The sequence below is a fragment of the Aythya marila genome, assembly GCF_965140915.1.
Source record: "Aythya marila genome assembly, chromosome: 4".
In the NCBI taxonomy this organism is placed as follows: domain Eukaryota; kingdom Metazoa; phylum Chordata; class Aves; order Anseriformes; family Anatidae; genus Aythya; species Aythya marila.
The window spans coordinates 31,484,410-31,501,931 of NC_139045.1; the positions used below are offsets into that span (position 1 = coordinate 31,484,410).

The 17,522-nt window shown below is 46.2% G+C and overlaps 1 protein-coding gene across 1 annotated transcript in view; it reads left to right on the top strand.

Annotated features, from left to right (window-relative positions):
* Window positions 1-2,884: 2,884 nt before the first annotated feature.
* Window positions 2,885-17,522, top strand: part of DCHS2 (dachsous cadherin-related 2) — a gene marked incomplete at its 5' end in the record, with an annotated part of 106,167 nt that continues 91,529 nt past the window's right edge. The window contains one exon of the mRNA XM_082758633.1: window positions 2,885-4,729. Coding sequence (XP_082614759.1) covers window positions 2,885-4,729 — 1,845 coding nt within the window. The remainder of the gene's footprint in view (window positions 4,730-17,522) is intronic.

Sequence of the window (17,522 nt, forward strand, 5' to 3'; positions counted from 1 at the left end):
GGACCTGAAGAGCTCCCGCTCTGTGTCAGTACAGAGCCAGCTGGTTTGGCTGGAGCAGCTGCTGTGGGCTGACTTTGCTGCAGGAAGGGAAGCAGTCATGCTGCTTCAGCACCACCTCAGCTCCATGGGTCCTGAGTGTGGGGGGGACACGTCTGAAGCTGCCACAACTGCTGCGTGGGCAAGGCGATGTATGTAGGTACCAGTAAGTCTAGCAGTGATGGGCCTTCATGGCTGTGGCAACATGATCTCTTTCAGTGATCTTTTGTGCTCTAGTATTTGTACCACAGCTTTGCTTTGCTACAGTTTAATTCTCCCTGAAGGAGGAAGAATTTCCAATTAGCCCAAGGAGGATTAAACCATGGTGAGCATTGACTTACAAATACAGGACAGTTACATTTGAGCAGCTGATCCAGTTATTGCCTCCGCTCCCTTCCTCGCTCCCTTCCCAGAGGCTGGGTCCCTGCCACAAGGAGAGCTGAACTGGCACACGGAGCTGCCCCGGGATCACTGCAGGTCCCTGCCTCTCACAGCAGAGCGGTGCTGACACTGGGCTGCCTGGAGGAAGGTCAGGTTGCTGGAAACGTCACTGCTTTGGAAGTGCTGGTGTGAGCTCTTCACCTGCCTACGAAGGCAGGGATGGTCACCTCCAGGAAAGCAGTTGGCTGTGGCCAACATCCCTTGCCTTCAAACAAGGTCACGTCTAAGTGCAACAAAACGGGTAGAGGTGCAAATACGCAGCACGCTATCCTGTCTGCTCTCTACACCATAAGCCTAGGTAGAAGATCTAAGTAGCAGCCAAGTGTCATTGCTGCAAGAGTGGCTCATTTGGGATGTCTGGGTAGTGCACTGAAACTTTGCACCCTTCCTTTGGGTTAATGTCGCTGTGGTGGCTTCCCTTGATGTCTGACATGATGCCACTTCTATTTTACACGTAGGTCAGCATGTCACTGGGAAGATGGGGAACAGCGGGGGTAGCTAAATATATCCAGGAGACTGCAAGCATCGCCTCAAAATTTAGAAACTTCTGTTTGTGATTTGTGGAAGAAAAGGAATGAGGTCATGAACACGGCAAAAGAGAGGGGGAGAAAAAGCTTAAGAAGGGAATGGAGAAAAGAAGAAAATGCTCAGAGAGGGCAGAAGGACAAAGAAGGTGGAGAAGCACTCACAAGGTAGGGCTTGAAGCAGGCAGCACATCTGTGGTGTCCCAAAGATGCAGCATTTCTGGAAACAAGCTGCAGTTGGGCAGGGTTTTACATGGCTTTACTTGATGCAAAACTGATAACATGCCCTGGTCTCACAAAAGACAGGGATGCTGGGTTATCTATTAATACTGCCAGAACCTCAGACAGCTAAGTCCATCTTATTTTTTTATTTTTTTTTTATTTTTTTTTCCAGCTGTCTCCATGCTTGCTGTATCTGAATACAGAACTTTGCTCCTTAGGCACTGCCTGAGCTTGGCAACAGCAGGTTTTGTTTATTTCCTCAGTAAATGCGCCTGATTGAACATGATTCACATGTTTTCTTAGTGACTGCATGGGCTGCATGGGACATGGCAGTTTTTCCAAACTTGCTGTGATTCAATGGAATTCAGGCATTTTCATATTGAACATCTGTGACTTGGGGAGGATCCATGTGTTTTCTCAATGAATATGAATGGAACTGGCAAGGGCCTCAGCGTTTCCTTCTTGCTTCTATGCTTGTAATTATCGCAGTATATAAATATACAGAGACTTTCTCAGAATTTGCACTGTGCCTAAGAAGATCTGACAAAATCTAGATTTTGCTCAGCCCTGTCTCTCTACGTAGGGAGGCCAGTCAGATGTAGTGATATGATCTCGTGCGTCTCCCCTCCTGCACATGCAGGCACACACGCGTGCAGATTTCTAGACTTTGGAAACTGTTTTTCCCTCTTACCTGGATATGTGGACTCTTTAGGTTATAGCAACGTGGGAAAAAGCCACACTTCTCTTCCCTTCTCCTCCCCTACATGGATACTTTTAGGGCTGTTGCAGCGGCTTTGCCCCTTCCTCAGGGAACTGGTGCTCTGGCACCAGAGGGACGTGGGTAGCTGTTCTCAGGGTAGCAACTAGCAAAAGAGCTGCTCTTCCAAGTGTCCCACACTCCTTCTTAGCAGACGACTTAACCTGCAGCAACTCCTCCTGCCACTTTATTTTCTTTGCCCCTATTTCACTTGTTTGCCCTAGGACGAATGTGATTTTCTCCGACTGGCCGGCAGGAGAAAGGGGAAATGGAGTTTGGGAAGGGAGCAGCGGGAGCAGCAGGAGGCTGCAGGTAACTGTTGAAGCATCGCACGTAGCTTTCACGGGAAGATGGATGTCTGGTACTTAGCATTTATATGATGCCGTATACTCTCGGTGGCACCGAAGAAACACTAATTCTTCCCAGTCAGATACGGGAGTCAGGAATACCGAAAAAGGAACGAAATCGTGGTCCCCCTCAAGCCGACCTAAGTTCCTCCTTAGAGCTTATTTCTGGTAAGCGCTTCCCTGCCGTGCCGAGCGCTATTCACTGACCTAACGCTGGGGTAAAGAGCGAGCCTAGAAAGCGAGGACCCGAACATTAAGGCGAGAAAAAAGCCTGGCCGAATATAGGGACCTCGTTTCTCCTTGCAGGTTTCCGTCCGATTTAAATTCTCCCCCGTGCCCCTGCGTGCCCCAGCTCCCCGGGGCGCTCCGCTCCTGCCCGAGCCCAACCCCGGCCCTCCGAGCGCCGGGGGGCGGCGGGGGGCGGCGGGGCGGGGGCTGCGCGGGGCGGTGGCGGCGGCGGCGGCGGGGAGCCGCCCTGCCCGCCCCCTCGCACTCGCTCGTCCTCGCAGCGCCTCGCAGGCTCGCCGGCTCTCCTCCTGCCGGCGCAGCGGCGGAGCATGGCGGGGCGGCGGCGGGGCGGCGGCGGCGGCAGGTGCCGGGGCGGCCGAGGGGGGCGAGGCGGCGGCGGAGCCCCGGCGCCGGCCGCCCCGTCGGGGCGGGCGCTGGTGCCGCTGTGGCTGTGGCTGTGCGCGGCGGGCGGCGGCGGCGCGGCGCCGGCCTACAAGCTGAGCCTGGCGGTGGACGAGGGGCTGCCGGCCGACACGCTGGTGGGCGACATCCGCGCCGGGCTGCCGGAGGGCTCCTTGCCGCCGGGGGGCTTCCTGCTGTCGGAGGGCAGCGGCGAGTCGGCGCTGCTGGCCGACTTCCACGTGCAGCCCGACACCGGCATCATCCGCACGGCGCGGCGCCTGGACCGGGAGCGCCGGGCGCGCTACAGCTTCGCGGCGGCCACGCTGCGCGGCGACGTGGTGCAGGTGGAGATCGCGGTGGCCGATGTGAACGACCACCCGCCGCGCTTCCCCAGGGACCGCCTGCGGCTCGACGTGTCGGAGCTGAGCCCCCCCGGCACCGCCTTCCGCCTGCCGCCCGCCCGCGACCCCGACGCCGGCCGCTTCGGCACGCAGGGCTACGCGCTGCTGGCGGCCGGCGAGCCGCCGCTCTTCGCGCTGCGCTACGGGCGCCCGGCGCCGGGCTCGCCGCCGGAGCCGCTGGACCTGGTGCTGCTGCGGCGGCTGGACCGGGAGCGGGCGGCCGAGCACCGGCTGGTGGTGGAGGCGTGGGACGGCGGCAGCCCGCGGCGCCGCGGCCGGCTGCGGGTGGCCGTGCGGGTGCTGGACGAGAACGACAACGCGCCCGCCTTCAGCCGCGCCGAGTACCGGGCGCGCCTGCGGGAGGACGCGGCGCCGGGCACGGCCGTGTGCCGCCTGCTGGCCACCGACCCGGACCTGGGCGCCAACGGCGAGGTGCGCTACGCCATCAACCGCCGGCAGAGCGACCCCGACGGCTACTTCGCCGTGGAGGAGCGCAGCGGCGTGCTGCGGCTCCGCCGCCCGCTGGACCGCGAGGCGCGGGCGCTGCACCGCCTGGTGGTGGAGGCGCGGGACGGCGGCGCGCAGCCCGAGGTGTCCAGCGCGCTCGTCTCCGTGGCCGTGCTGGACGTCAACGACAACCGGCCGGCCATCCGCCTGCTCTTCCTCACCGAGAGCGGCGGCCCGCGGGTCTCCGAGGGGGCGCGGCCGGGCGACTACGTGGCCCGCGTCTCCGTCTCGGACGCCGACGAGGCGGGCGGCGAGCCCGGCGTGGCGCTGGCCCTGCGCGGCGCCGACGGCGCCTTCGCGCTGCGCCCGGCGGGCGCCGGCGTCTTCTTCCTCTGCGTGGCGGCGCCGCTCGACCGGGAGCGCCGCGACCTCTACGAGCTGCGCCTGGTGGCCCGCGACGGCGGCGCGCCGCCGCTGTCCGCCGAGCAGCCGCTGCTGCTGCGCGTCGCCGACCTCAACGACGAGGCGCCCGCCTTCGCGCAGCCCCACTACCGCGCCGCCGTCTCGGAGGCCGCCTCGCCCGGCACGGCCGTGCTGCGCCTCAGCGCCTCGGACGCCGACGAGCCGGGCTCGCCCAACGCCGAGGTGCGCTACGCGCTCGAGGGAGCGCCCGCGGCCCTGGCGCTGCTGCGCATCGACGCGCGGAGCGGCGCCGTCAGCACCCGCGCTCGCCTCGACCGGGAGCGGCAGGCGGCGCTGGAGCTGCGGGTGGTGGCCCGCGACGGCGGCCGCCCGCCCCGCTCCGCCTCCGCCCGCCTCAGCGTCCGCCTGGAGGACGCCAACGACAACGAGCCCCGCTTCGAGCGCCGCGTCTACCGCGGCCGCCTCCCCGAGCACGCCGCGCCCGGCCGCTGCCTGCTGCAGGTGAGCCCCGGGGCGGGACACCACGGCGCCGGCACCCCCGACGGCACCGGCCCCACCACGGCCCCGTGCCCCCGACAGCCGGCCCGCCCCGACGGCCGTGTCCCCCCGAGGGCCAGCCCGCCCCCACGGTCCCGTCCCCCCGACGGCCGCCCCGGCCGTCCGGGCGGGATGGGAGCAGCGGCGCCGTGCACTGCAGTGGCTAAGTCACAGCCTACGCAGCCTACGGGTGTTTATTTTCTTGGTTTTAGGGCCTTAGGTTTTCTGCCCTAAAATAGAAACATTGCTTACACACTCTGCAACGTGATGCAGCCCAGGTAATGAGCACAAAAGCTCGGATCTGCAGAGAGACTCAGGTGCCGGCTCTCTCCAAGCCCTACACAGTTAAATAGCCTGATTAAGCTGCCCACTTTGGAGGATTTGGGAGAGTCCTCAGTGTAAAATCAGTAAGATCACACATCTCGGGGGGTAAGTATGGCACACAGGGGAACTTTACAGCAGAGGGCAAGTGTGACACAGAGGAACCTGACATTAAAAAGCATTTCTGGGGCTTTGTAATGTTATCAGAGCTCTCTCTGATAATGAAGAGAATCAGTTCACCCTGCCTTTACAGAAAATGATTCATGATAATAGAAAAAATGTCCGCTTTTGTCCATCAAAAATCCTTCTTTTTTTTTTTTTGTGAGTGGGGTTGAATGGAGGTTTTTTAAGGCCAGGCTTTGCCAGATATCCCTTCTGCCTTTAGCTCAGAAGGAAATTTCAGAATTTCTACACTGGAAAGCCTTCAGCTTTGTATCTCATATCCCAAAGCGACAAGGGAACCCGGCTGCGGGGCAGGTGCACGGGGCCCCTGCGGTCCGTGGTGCTGAAACGCAGCGGCTCGTGCTTGTGGTTTGGTCAGACAGGCGCTGCTTGAAGGACCCGGGGAAAAAAAATAGAAATACAAATGCTTGGGTTTGTTGTTTATTTGGTGTAGGTTTTCTAGCAGGTCAAAGCACCACGTGCAAGGGTATTATCCGGGGTGTGCTGAGTTTTGCAAACATCACCAGGCTGCCATGATCCTGCTTAGAGAGTAGGAAAAAGGCAGGTTACATGGGTGGATGATCAGACCTGCGAGATTAACGCCAAAGGTGAGCAAGAGTGTGGGAGGAATAACAAATGAGCATCCCTTGGGCTGCCGGGGAAGGAAGCTGGTCTTTCTGCATACAGATTAATCCTGTATCATCAGAGTGATGCCCACATTTCTCAATAGGCTTAATAGGTTTAATCCTTAAACATACCCCCTTTCAAAATACCCTTTTCCAATCCATTTTCCCTGCTTTCATCCTATTCACCTGTCATAAGCAGGAAAAGCTCTCATAAAGCAGGTGATTTCATTTTCATTGCTCTTGGAGCTTCTGCATGCTGTGAATGAAGAAAATAGTTTTATTTTGACCAAGCCATCTTTCAGGATCTTTGGTAGGAGTCCTGGCTCTCACTTGGCTCTTGGACTTCAGAGCTAGCATGAAGAGGGGGTGACCCCAGAATGTGTTATCGCTGCTCCTGAAAACAAACGCCACAAAATGCTGCGCAGTTTTTTCCCTTGTGTTCTTCACTGCATGCTGTTAATGGGAGATTTCTTTCCTTCTGTGAAGCCTTTTACTCTGCCTGTGATAATCAGTTAGGTTATTGTTCCCTTCTGCCTCCTTGCCTTTGGGATAATATCTCATGGGGTAGATAAATGAAGTGTGTCAACTTGCATTTAAGCCTGTCTGTCACTGGTTTCTACTGTTCTGTAGAAAGTCACTGGTTGGAGAAATTAACTGCACTGCACTTAGGGGACACAGAGGTTTCAGCAGCTGCTGGAGCCACTGCTGTTTCCCAGGCATAGGGACAGGATTTTCTGTGTTGGCAAAAGGCTCTCCCTTCCAGTGCAGATTGCCCAGGAAAGGAGAATCTGCATCCTGAAAAATAAATGGTGTTTGTTTATGTTGGCTAAGATAGAAAGGAGCGTGGCAATGTAATGATCGCATCACTGAAGAAAATAACACAGGTGAGATCAGAAGTCTGAGCAGACAAATGGGAAAAAATCTTAATGAAGAAAAGGGAAGATCAGCGTGGAAATGATTGGAGATTGGAAAGTAGTACACAGGTATACAGTGAAACACGTATAACTAGATTTCTGAGGATGTTATTAGAGTTTATCACATTTTTGTGTCTTTGGCTACTGAACTTCTGGCTTGTAGAAGGTTGTGATAGATGCACCTTTGTTAAAATTTAATGATTACCATTGGTGATTGAATCAAGTCTTGCGCAGGAGAAGTAGGCTGAGTTTGCATGGTGTGGTCACCATTATGGCACATAGCAAAGGACAGGGGCTGCAGGGTGAACAAGGGGTGTGTTTTGTGGTTCCTGCTGAAAGGGAATGGTCTTTGAGGTGGCAGCACTTCTGAACTTTTAGCCTTTGGGGCTATTTCATAAGTAAAATGCAAATCAGTACAGGTTGGGTAAAGGAACATTCAACATAATATGAGTCTGTTTTCTGTGGATCTTCAGTATGACCTAGAAAGGAGATAAGATGGACAAAAAGTGAGAGCAGCTCTGGCTTTCTTCATTTTTATTTATTTATTTATTCTTTCTATACTTTTCATGCCAGTCTAATGGAGCAATGTGATTGCAAAGCCTGTGGACAGCTGAGTGATGATGATGATGATGTCCTGTTTCTGTGCACCTTGGTGTCAGCTGGGCAAGTTCAGTTGGGTTTAATAGAGGATGATTTATGCCTCTGTGATGATTGCACCTCTGTGGCCTAAGGGTGATGAGTGTGACCGAGTGTCTCTCTTGTGAGCCATTCTCTTACTCCTAATGTAATGAATTGAGGAATAAAGTTTTCCCATTGACCTGCCTTGATAGCACAGGTTAAATTCTCGTTACTAATTTCATTTTTGAGCTTTTTAGGTGATTGCGGTGCTTTGTAATACTCATTGAAATGGTTCTCTCTAGTACAATACATCTATCTCAAAATTAGAGTACTGAGTTGCCAGGTCTGTCAGGATTTTAGCCTCCTATCCGAAGCAGCAATATATTTTCTTTGTCTCTCATGCAGCAGGCTAACACTTGATTTAAAGGAAAATAATTCAGCACATCAGGTTGGCACCTCTTTTTCTTAGGTTGTACCTTTTACCTTGGTGAAGCAGAAATGTGCCAATTCTGCTTTGTATCCTCCAGGGACTCCTGCATAAATGAGTATTTTTCCCTTATTGGGCTATGCGGAGCTTAGAGTTAGAAAGAGATTTGGTGGCTTATTGCAGCTCTCAGCTGAACTCCTATTTCAAACTTAATGGAGGTGTTTATTTTGTGTTACACAGCATGGCACATTCTGTATATGTTTGGGACTGGTAGGTTAAACTTGCTTCCCCAGCAAGGGTGTGCTGGAGCTTGTGAGGTGCTCCGTGGCAGAAGTGTAGCTCACTTAATTCTGCACATGAGTTCTTAGGGAAAGTATAATAATGTGTTTCAAGCCTGTAATTGCATCTTGAAGAGAACATAAATTGTCATGAATTAGTGACAGCCATGTCAGTAGTTTTTCCTAAGTTCATTTTCCTTCATGGTTTATCAGAAAATATGTTTATTGGCTTTTGAGTGATTTCTGACAGCACAGAAGAGGAGAAAAAACATATGTTATCTGTCAGATGATAAAGACCTATGTACATTCCGCTGTTATGACAACTTGCACTTTTCTGGTCCATTAAGGAAGCTGTTTTAGCTCACTGGTTAGAGCTTCTCTGTTCCTTTTATTTAAAAATGACGGTCCTTCTGGTGCTGAGATTGTGAGGGGCTTGTAAATGCAATGACAGCAAAGAAAGATTTTGTTTAAAGCTCTAGAAGCTAACCTAAGTATACTTGCAATTAGTCCATGATTAGGGAAAGGCCTGTGGGTTTCTATAAAATAATATTTAAAGGTATAATAAGAAGGATGCTTGGTTTTTGATTTTTGTTTAAGTGCTTAGTATATTTCAGATAAATTGTTTTTACTTGAAATACACATTTCCAAGAGGCACTACCAGAAGGAGAGGGTTCTAAAAAGGACATTTTAACATGCAGCTGTTCCTCATTTCTTCTCTGCCTTCTGCAAAATAAAAAGAAAGAAAAGAGGATAAAAAGGGATGAAGGCTACATCCCTGCTTGAAGTGATGGAGGCTTGGAAGCCATAATCTTTCATTGGGCCCTTGACCATGTAGCAGGACAGCCTGCATGCTGCATTTTCCTTCCATTTCTTTCCCTGAATGTTGAAGCAAGGAGCTGAAAGGAGTGTCCTTTCTCTGAAGGATTTTGGTTTTAGAACATTTCATCCATACTGCGGTTACAGAAATGAAGCCAACAAATTAGGCTATAAAGAGCTGTAAAATCTGGCTCATCCTCATTAGACGTGAGGGAGAAAGAGGCTGGAAGAGATCAGGCCATGTGGGCATCTCTAAGTTTCTTGAGCTTTCCAGGTCTAGCTTCACTGTATCCGATTTAAAGAATTCAGCTGCAGGGAAGAGTTAGGTTTTGTTTGTTGACTTAGAATGATACATTTTAAAGCTACTGTAATTGACAACAGAGAGACCAAAAGCCAGGCTGAACTACAGTTACAGCGAAGAAATCAATCATCTCACCTCTAATTATGATGCAACACTGTTCATTCATTCATCCATCCAATTAATACTATATTATTAAGCCTGACAGCAGTCACTGTATCATGATTTATCTGTTTGGTATATGATTTTGAAGCAATTATTTTTCTATAAATTCACAACAGATATCCTTTTGCCCTCCAGAAGCCATTCAGTAGATTCTCAGTAGATTATAATAGCTTTGCAGAATAAAATCAGTTTTCATGGCTGCCCTGAACTTTATTTGATCTATAAAATACGTAGCTTCACAAGTATGGATGGTCTGGGCCTGGAGACTAATAAATGGCTATTTGACCGTGCAATATTCTGATGATTCCTGTATGGAGATGGAGGAAAGGAAAAAATTCAGAAAGCAAAATACATGATTTTAATGATTGTTTTAAAATCGCTTTAAATTGACAGGAGTTTTACATATTCTTTTGCTTCAGAATTCTAATTTTGGTGCCCTTCTCTAGCTTTTTAATAATAGGAAAAGAGTTCCATTCAATAACTGAAAAGTTTGTAGGAAGGAGAGTCCAATTCTTGGTCCTATCCATTCAGCGCCAGTCTTAAGCACAGGCTGCACACTTTAGGTGCAGGAAGAACAGATCCTAAAAATGCATGGATATGAGAAGTGGGAAGTGGAAGCCTTAAACTTTTGCTGTTTTAGTTTCTAGTTATTCAGCAAGTTCCTTTATAGTCACTGACTTTCAGGGTTAGTGGTTGGTGTGCTACTGTTTCTGATGGGAGGCAGTCCCCTTCACAAATGTAATGGTTTTGCTGGTGTTCACCTTTAGTCAAAGAGCTGACTTCAGCAGTTGTTTTATGCCACACTCGAGCAAATTATAAATAAGCTGTAAATGGCTGGGTATGGCCTGTCTATTCATTTATCAAACATTAACGTCAGTTTATCATCCATATAGATTTTCATAAATTGCTGGGTAAGCAGAAGGCTTAGTCTTTCCTGGAAGGTTTTAAAACATTGGGAAATATATGAGTTCACAACCTCTTAAGGTCCAGCTTGCCAGGCAAAAGGATTGACACATCGCAGAGTAAGCCCTTATTTTTATTTCACTGCTTTATTAATTCTTGAAAACAAACTTCTAATTGCACGCTTAAAAAACATGAATGATTTATAGAGTCTGCATTTGTCTTTTAAAATTCATGAGTTTGATTTAGAACCTACTCAGGAGTTTTATGGGATTTGGTGTAGTGTGCGCATAGGAGAAACTTGTTCTGTGATGCATTAATGATAGGGTTTGTTTGAGCAACCCTTACTCCCTGTTCCCTGTTAAATGGTAAGGAGCAAGAACACTGCTGTAGATTTTTAATAAATTACTTTATAAATCACAGTTCATTTAGTCATTTCTAAGCTCTTTGAGACCCCTCTCTTTAAACCTGTGCAAATCAGGAGCTTTTTAATTTCATTGGCACTTGAGTGAAATCATTCTTCTCTGGTGAATGTAGAATTGCAAAGGATTTGCATCATACCTGGAGATCATGTCCAGTAATGGTGTATTTGGTTCAGCAACAGAACTTCTCTCCTCATAAACATGTGTATATGTATGGTATAAGTGTATATATATATATATATATAAATGTGCAGGAATTTAAACAGTTGCATCCTATTTAACACATACGAGACCACATGCAGTAACTGTCAGCATTCACAGTGACCACCAGCACACAGTAACGCAGCAGGAGTGCCCGTAAGGACCCATATGCTGGCCAGCGGTGCGTGGGTACAAAATCTCTGCCTCCTTCCTTGGCGATTACTAGGTTAGGGTTTTCAGGGTAGATGCAGGAGGTATGTACCAAAGTATGTGGATCACCAAGGAAATTGTTCTGTGTACCAAATCTGTATCATCCTCATTCCTTGCTCAGTCCCTGTTAAACCAGGCAGTGTAAAGAAAATGTTAACCAGGCTTTTTTTTACATGGGTGAAATTTACCGTACACCCCAAAGCCTCACACTTCATGGGTGAGACATGAGAGTAAGCAGAACATGTTTTAAGGGAAGATGCATTTGTTGCCGCTCCTTTTCCTCCACTCCACATTGATACGGAGCTTACTCCAGAGTGGGTCACATCTATGGACTTTGAGACACTGCTTTGCTGAGAACTGGACTTCTCTTGTGTAACTGACAGCACAGCATTAGAGACGCAGCTCTAGGTTCTGTCTTCTCTCCTCCCTTTCCTTAAATGAAAACAAGTATTACATTTCTGCCAGACTTTAATGCATCTGATTCCTGTGGATGCGACTTAAAAATCAGGATGCTGTCATGCCAATTTACTTGCACTCACAGGCTGCACTGTTTTAAGAGTAAAACTGTTGTGGTAACAACGTCTGCTATAATACAAGCAAACGTACTGACTTCCAGCCTTGACAGATGTCTCAATCTCCCGCACTGACCTTGTGGGACTCCTGTGTAGTGTTTTCGTCTCCCCTTCCCCCTTCCTCAGCTATGTCCCTCATGCAGGGAATTAGCTTGTCATGCTTATGTCTGCTCCACTTCCACTGGCTTCTACCTACATCTGGTACTGGGGAAGGGGTAACAGGAAGGGCAGTTTTTTTAACTAATGTCTGACTGAACATATGTGAGACAAACAACTTGTGTATGCCTTGGTGATTTTTTCTCTACAATTATAAATAAACACATATGGTTTAGTGCAGCGTCCAAGGAACTGGATGTATGTCACCAATCAGAGAAACTGCTGGAGACTCCTGCGCTCAGCCTCTGGTGGGTTACATGCTACACCATCTTTTGTTTCCTAATGTGTAAAACCCCAGAAAATATGATTTTATAGTACACATTTGTTTATGTTTTGTAGTTCCTATATTTTGTAGTTTCTTTAAATTCTGAACTCATGGCCAGTCATACCAAAGTAATCGTTTATTGGAGCCTGTTCTCCCAGTTGGCCTTCTGCACCATGACTGCCTTGATAATAGACCGACCGTTTGTAGAAAAGAGGTTTTCTCAAAGATTGTTATCAAAGTCAAGGATTTATTGATATCTTCATCTCTGCTTCCATATAAAAGTACGGCTATATATTAAGCATTCTCATATAGACACCTAATTATTTTTACATAGGGATGTACTGTTAATCTTTTGATAGGCTATTTCTTTGGACATTTATCCAGTTTGATTCTGTAAAGAATTCCATACACTTCTATTAATTAGCTAATTTCTTGACTACATTTCAGTTTGGTACTTTTACCACCATAACGCTTGATGATATTACTGTAGGAGTGATGTTGTGCCCTTATGTGGAAATTGACAAGATAAAGCATGTTCTTTAACATGAACTTCTGTTCCGAAAAGATTTTCAGTTGTCTTAAGATTCTGTCAGATGGAGGAGAATAAGCTCTTTGAGACAAGGATTATCACCTTGTTAATGCTTGTGCTGTACATTGTGCTGTAAGTTTGTGATGGATAGGTTGTTTTTTTTGCTGTGGTATTAGAAAATTTATTAATCTCAAGAATGTATCAACACAGAATTTAAACCTTAAAAATCACAGGTAAGTTTGGGGGAAGGGGATCAGTAACTGGAATTATGCCAATTCAGTGCTTGCTCTGTTTCCAGTAGTTTGGTTCCTGTTCTGCATATTTGGTGCACAGCACTGTTACTCGTGCTCATCAAGACAATGAATAGAATATCATTTTATAGCATTTCGAGAGGTGAAATCACCAAAGGCATTTCAGATTTGTTGCTTACAATTGTAGTTACTCTAGTGTAGCCCTGGAGTAGCTTTTTAGCACCATTAGTGCCAAGGGGCAGTTGGTGTTCGGAGCCTCATCAGAATCCGGTCGCCAGCTTGTGCTGGGGTGATAGGATGGGGCAACATTTGCTCAGGGGGAAGATTGGCTGTTTACCTCACAGCACAAATCAGCAATGTGTGTTTTTAAAAATGAACAAACTCCGTAATTCCTGCCTGCCTTCTGCTTTACATAGACCTCTAAGCCCGTGCAAAGTAAGTGTAAAATGCTACCATATGGTAATGCTGTACGACAACCTCGCGCCCCTTGATGGCTGCAGAAGTTGTGGGGCAGTGGGGAGCTGGAAGGCTGTTTTCAAAAGAGCCTTTGTTGCACAAGTGTGCAGGCAGCTTAGGAACATAAGCCTCGATGAAATCAGCCAGGACTTGTTCTTTGGGGGTTTTTCAGGTTCTCTGACTTTTGAAAATCCCAGCTAATTTAATGTGTGTCTGTGTCTCCAAGGTGGAGAGAGAGAGAGCTGTATTCATGGTGCTGTAGGAGCAAGGGGACAAAATAAACTGCAGTACAAACATGACCTACTTTCCCTGAGCACAGAACTTTTTCTTAATGTCACATATTTTAACACAATCTGTGCTTCCATCACCAGTGACACTGGAATAATGATTTTCCCCAAAGGTTACAGTTGAAGACAGACTCACGACTTCAAAAATTCTTTTCCTTTTAGATTTACATCCATATAATTTTTAAAGGAGCTAAGAGGGGACATTTCATTCTGGTTTTAAAAAGAAAGAAGAAAGATGAAAATGTATATTTGGCTTCTATTGTTGTTTGTTTGTTCTCTCCCTTTTGTTACTATTAAAGCAAAATTCCATATCCTGGAATTTGTTTCTTTTCTTTCTTTAGCTGTCTTTGAAGTTGATGTCTTTAGCAATAATTTTGGCAGTGCTGCAGTCTTATAATGATTTTGTTCTGATAGCAGGCTGCTTTTGCATTCTATTTTCATTGAAAAAATCAACTGCCAAATCTCTTAGATTTGTAATTTTCAGTTAAAGAAGTAAGGTTTGAATTTTCTTGGAACTAATCACTAATTGCCTTTTTTTTTAATTCTTCATTTGTGCCTGTGTCTTTGGAGGGGAAAAATAGCTGGCAGAGGGAACACTCATTTTGAAAGTCTAACTGCTTTTCATTTTCTGAAAGGTTTGTCTGAAGCTGTTTGCGTTGAGGACCAAGGCCAACATTCAGGACTTAGACCAGAACATGTGTTGCACTTCCAGAACACTGCAGTTATGGGACACATGTTATCCTGAAGTTTTTGAAACTCTTTTGTTGAAACGGTTGAAACGCCATTTTGGAGAACATTTCTGTTCCTGGGAGGGTTCTGATGTCTATCATATCTAATTGGAGGCCACTTAAAATGTACTTTGTTACTTCCCTTTTCCTTCCCATCTTGTTTTCATTTCTTCTTACCTGGTTTCTAACCATATGATCTTTTGATTAATAGCTGAGTCTATACTAAATAAAAATGGAAAGAGATGTTGCTTCACAAAATGCAGATTGACTAAATCTATTAAGCTTAGTTTGTTTAGAAAATCCATTGTCAAAAGGATACCAAAATACTTGGCAAAATGTTGTATTTTATCACTTATTTTATCTTCTCGCTAGTCTTCAGAACTTGTTCTAAAGTTTGTATCTGTTTTGGTCAGCATGATAGGACTGCAGTGCCCACATTCATTTGCTCTTCTTTTCTACACTGTTGCCTCTCCTTTTGGTATTTTCAAGAGAGGTGGATTCGTTAAGACCTAGAATAGTTTTGGCTGCAAGCTTGTTGTTTTATTTGTAAGTTCTTTAACAATTCTAGGTCAGATCCTCTCATTCTGAACACGGATTTAATGTTAACTTCAATATGTATAACTTCCATTCCCACATTTTCATTCCCATTAGTTATGATAACTGCTGATATCAGAGTGAGGAAGGTACTCGTTCACCTCTCACTCAGTGGCCAATTTTAACAGTATGCTAGCTTCTCATCTTGGCACTCCCATTTCTGCTCATTTTTTTCTGTTTAGGAGTATCTACATATTTTTATCCTGACTGACTTAAGTCCCAGTCTTCCCCCATATCCAAACCCCTGTATTTGTCTGTTTGCCTTTAACTGTCCATTCCATTTTTAATGTTACTTGCTTATCACTTTAAAACTGAGATACAGGCTGTTGTTTATTTCCCTCTTTTTTTACACTCAAGTTATAATTACATGGTCTGAAGTATTCATGTCTAATATCTTTTACTTTAATTGATTTGTGAGTCTCTGAGAAGCTAAAGGTCCTCATAAAGAAATGATTCCTGGTGATGTGCTTTCTCTAAGAACATTGTAATTCTTTCTGGATATCTTCTAATCTAACCCCAGGGCTGAGGAGGCCTATAGCAGATACTGAGCTTTGTTCCATGTGATGGTGGGGAAAAAATCCACCAAGCGACATACCCTGTGAGCATTAGCTCAACACTTTACAGCTGTTAAAATCTCATCTTCTTGCTCTAAGGACTAACCATCTATGTTTCTCTTGGCTCACAAACTCACATGTGAATTCATTCTAGTTTTGTGTGTGTGTGTTTTTTTCTTTTTCCTTTTTTTTTTTTTTAATAAAATAGGGGTTAGCTGGGGTTGCTGGTAGAGTTCCCTCTCTGCTGGGACACTTCACTGGGTGATATGTTGGGGATTTATTTCATTAGGCCATGCATTCTTTAAGCCCCTGGAATCTGGACCTCCGTGGGGTCTCTAAGCACCTTCTGGAGATACCATAAATCTTTCATGTGACTGCTGGGATCCTGCCCAGCTCCTCTTGGCTTCTGCAGCTTCCGGCTTTTCTTAAGTAACTGTGCTTCTCTCCCATTTTTTTCTCACATGAGTCTTACATGTCTCCAGTTAAATAAGACCCCATCTTCTTTCTCTTGTCCAAAAATTACTGAGGTTGCCCCCTATGCTCATCTTTCAAGTCTTTTTCTAAGCTTGTGTTTTAGCCACTCTCTTAGTGAATATTTCTAGCTTCAGTATTCTTTGCTCTCTCCACTTCCTCCTGGTGGACAAGCAGGAGAAAATTCACTTCTGGCTTTAATCACTCAGCCAGAGAAGCAATTGTTATTTTCAATGGCCAGTTACTTTATCTGGTTGGGGAGTTATGGTTGGAAACTCTTACTGGAAAAGGTGTGTATGAGAAAAAAAAAAAAGAAAAAAAACAACACTATTTATAAAACAAATTCAGAATGTCAGATGAAGTTCATGAGTGGTTTACAGGGAAGATTCCTGAACTGTCACAAGGAGTGTGGATATTGTCACTGTGCAGTTACTAAAAACGTTTTTATTGTGTGGAATTGTTAATGAAGCCTTCAGAAAGCCTCAAGAGGCATACAGTCATCTTTCATATTCCCTATCCTACTTTTAAAAATGCTCTATATAATTCAGGACTTCTGAATATTTAGAATAGCTGTAATCCCTTTCAGAATTAATATTTACTCAATTAAATAAGATGCATCCCTAAAAAGCAAGAAATGAGAAATTGTGACTGGGGAGAATAAACATCTTACTTCTTCTATTCCTCTCGCATCAGTGAAGTTCTTAAAGGTTGCCAAGTACAGTGCAGCAATAAGTATGAGGTCTTTGGTGGCTATAATTCAGCCTACTTTTGTTTATAACTTCACTGCTGCATGTACCAAATTGGAGAAAAGAAGACCCTTGAAAAACACTTGAAAAAAGAATTTTAGCTCTGGGATGAATGCTGCTGTAAGAGTTTCACATTCTGAATATCTGCACACTGCCTGAGATTCAGATGAGCTTTCAGAGCAAAAGGGTGTTTTCCTTTTGTATATAGCTGTCAAAGTGAAGGATGCTCACCTAGAAAAGTTGTGTTACTAAGGATTTGCACATATGGTTTTGAAATGGTGTGAAGCTAAATGTGATTAACATTAAATGTACTGGTCTACTTACTACTCATCTGCAGGAAGATTCTAGCTGTGAGACAGAAGCTGACCGTAAGTTGCAGCAGCATCTTTTGAAGATCATCACAATCATATCTATTTCACGTGCTTGACATGTTTTGGTCATTTAAGGCAAGGTAATGTCAGAGTGTAGGTATGTGAGACTTCTGATTGATACATATTTCCATTGGGTAACAAACTGTGGTCAAAAAATATTTTTAATTAATGCATGGAAAAAGAGTATAACCATTTTAAAGAAGAGATTTCCTCTAAAGTAGTAAACATATGAGTTACGAAAAAATACAGATGATATGCTGATAAAATGATAGGCATTTGGGGTTATTTTTGTTTATTGCTGCTAAAAAATCCCTTCCTTGAGTTAGATTTCAAGCTGATAACCCCATTTCATTCCATATACATCCAAAACACCTTCTTCCTTTCAGATATTTCTGTGCTTTTTATCAAACTTCTTTTGA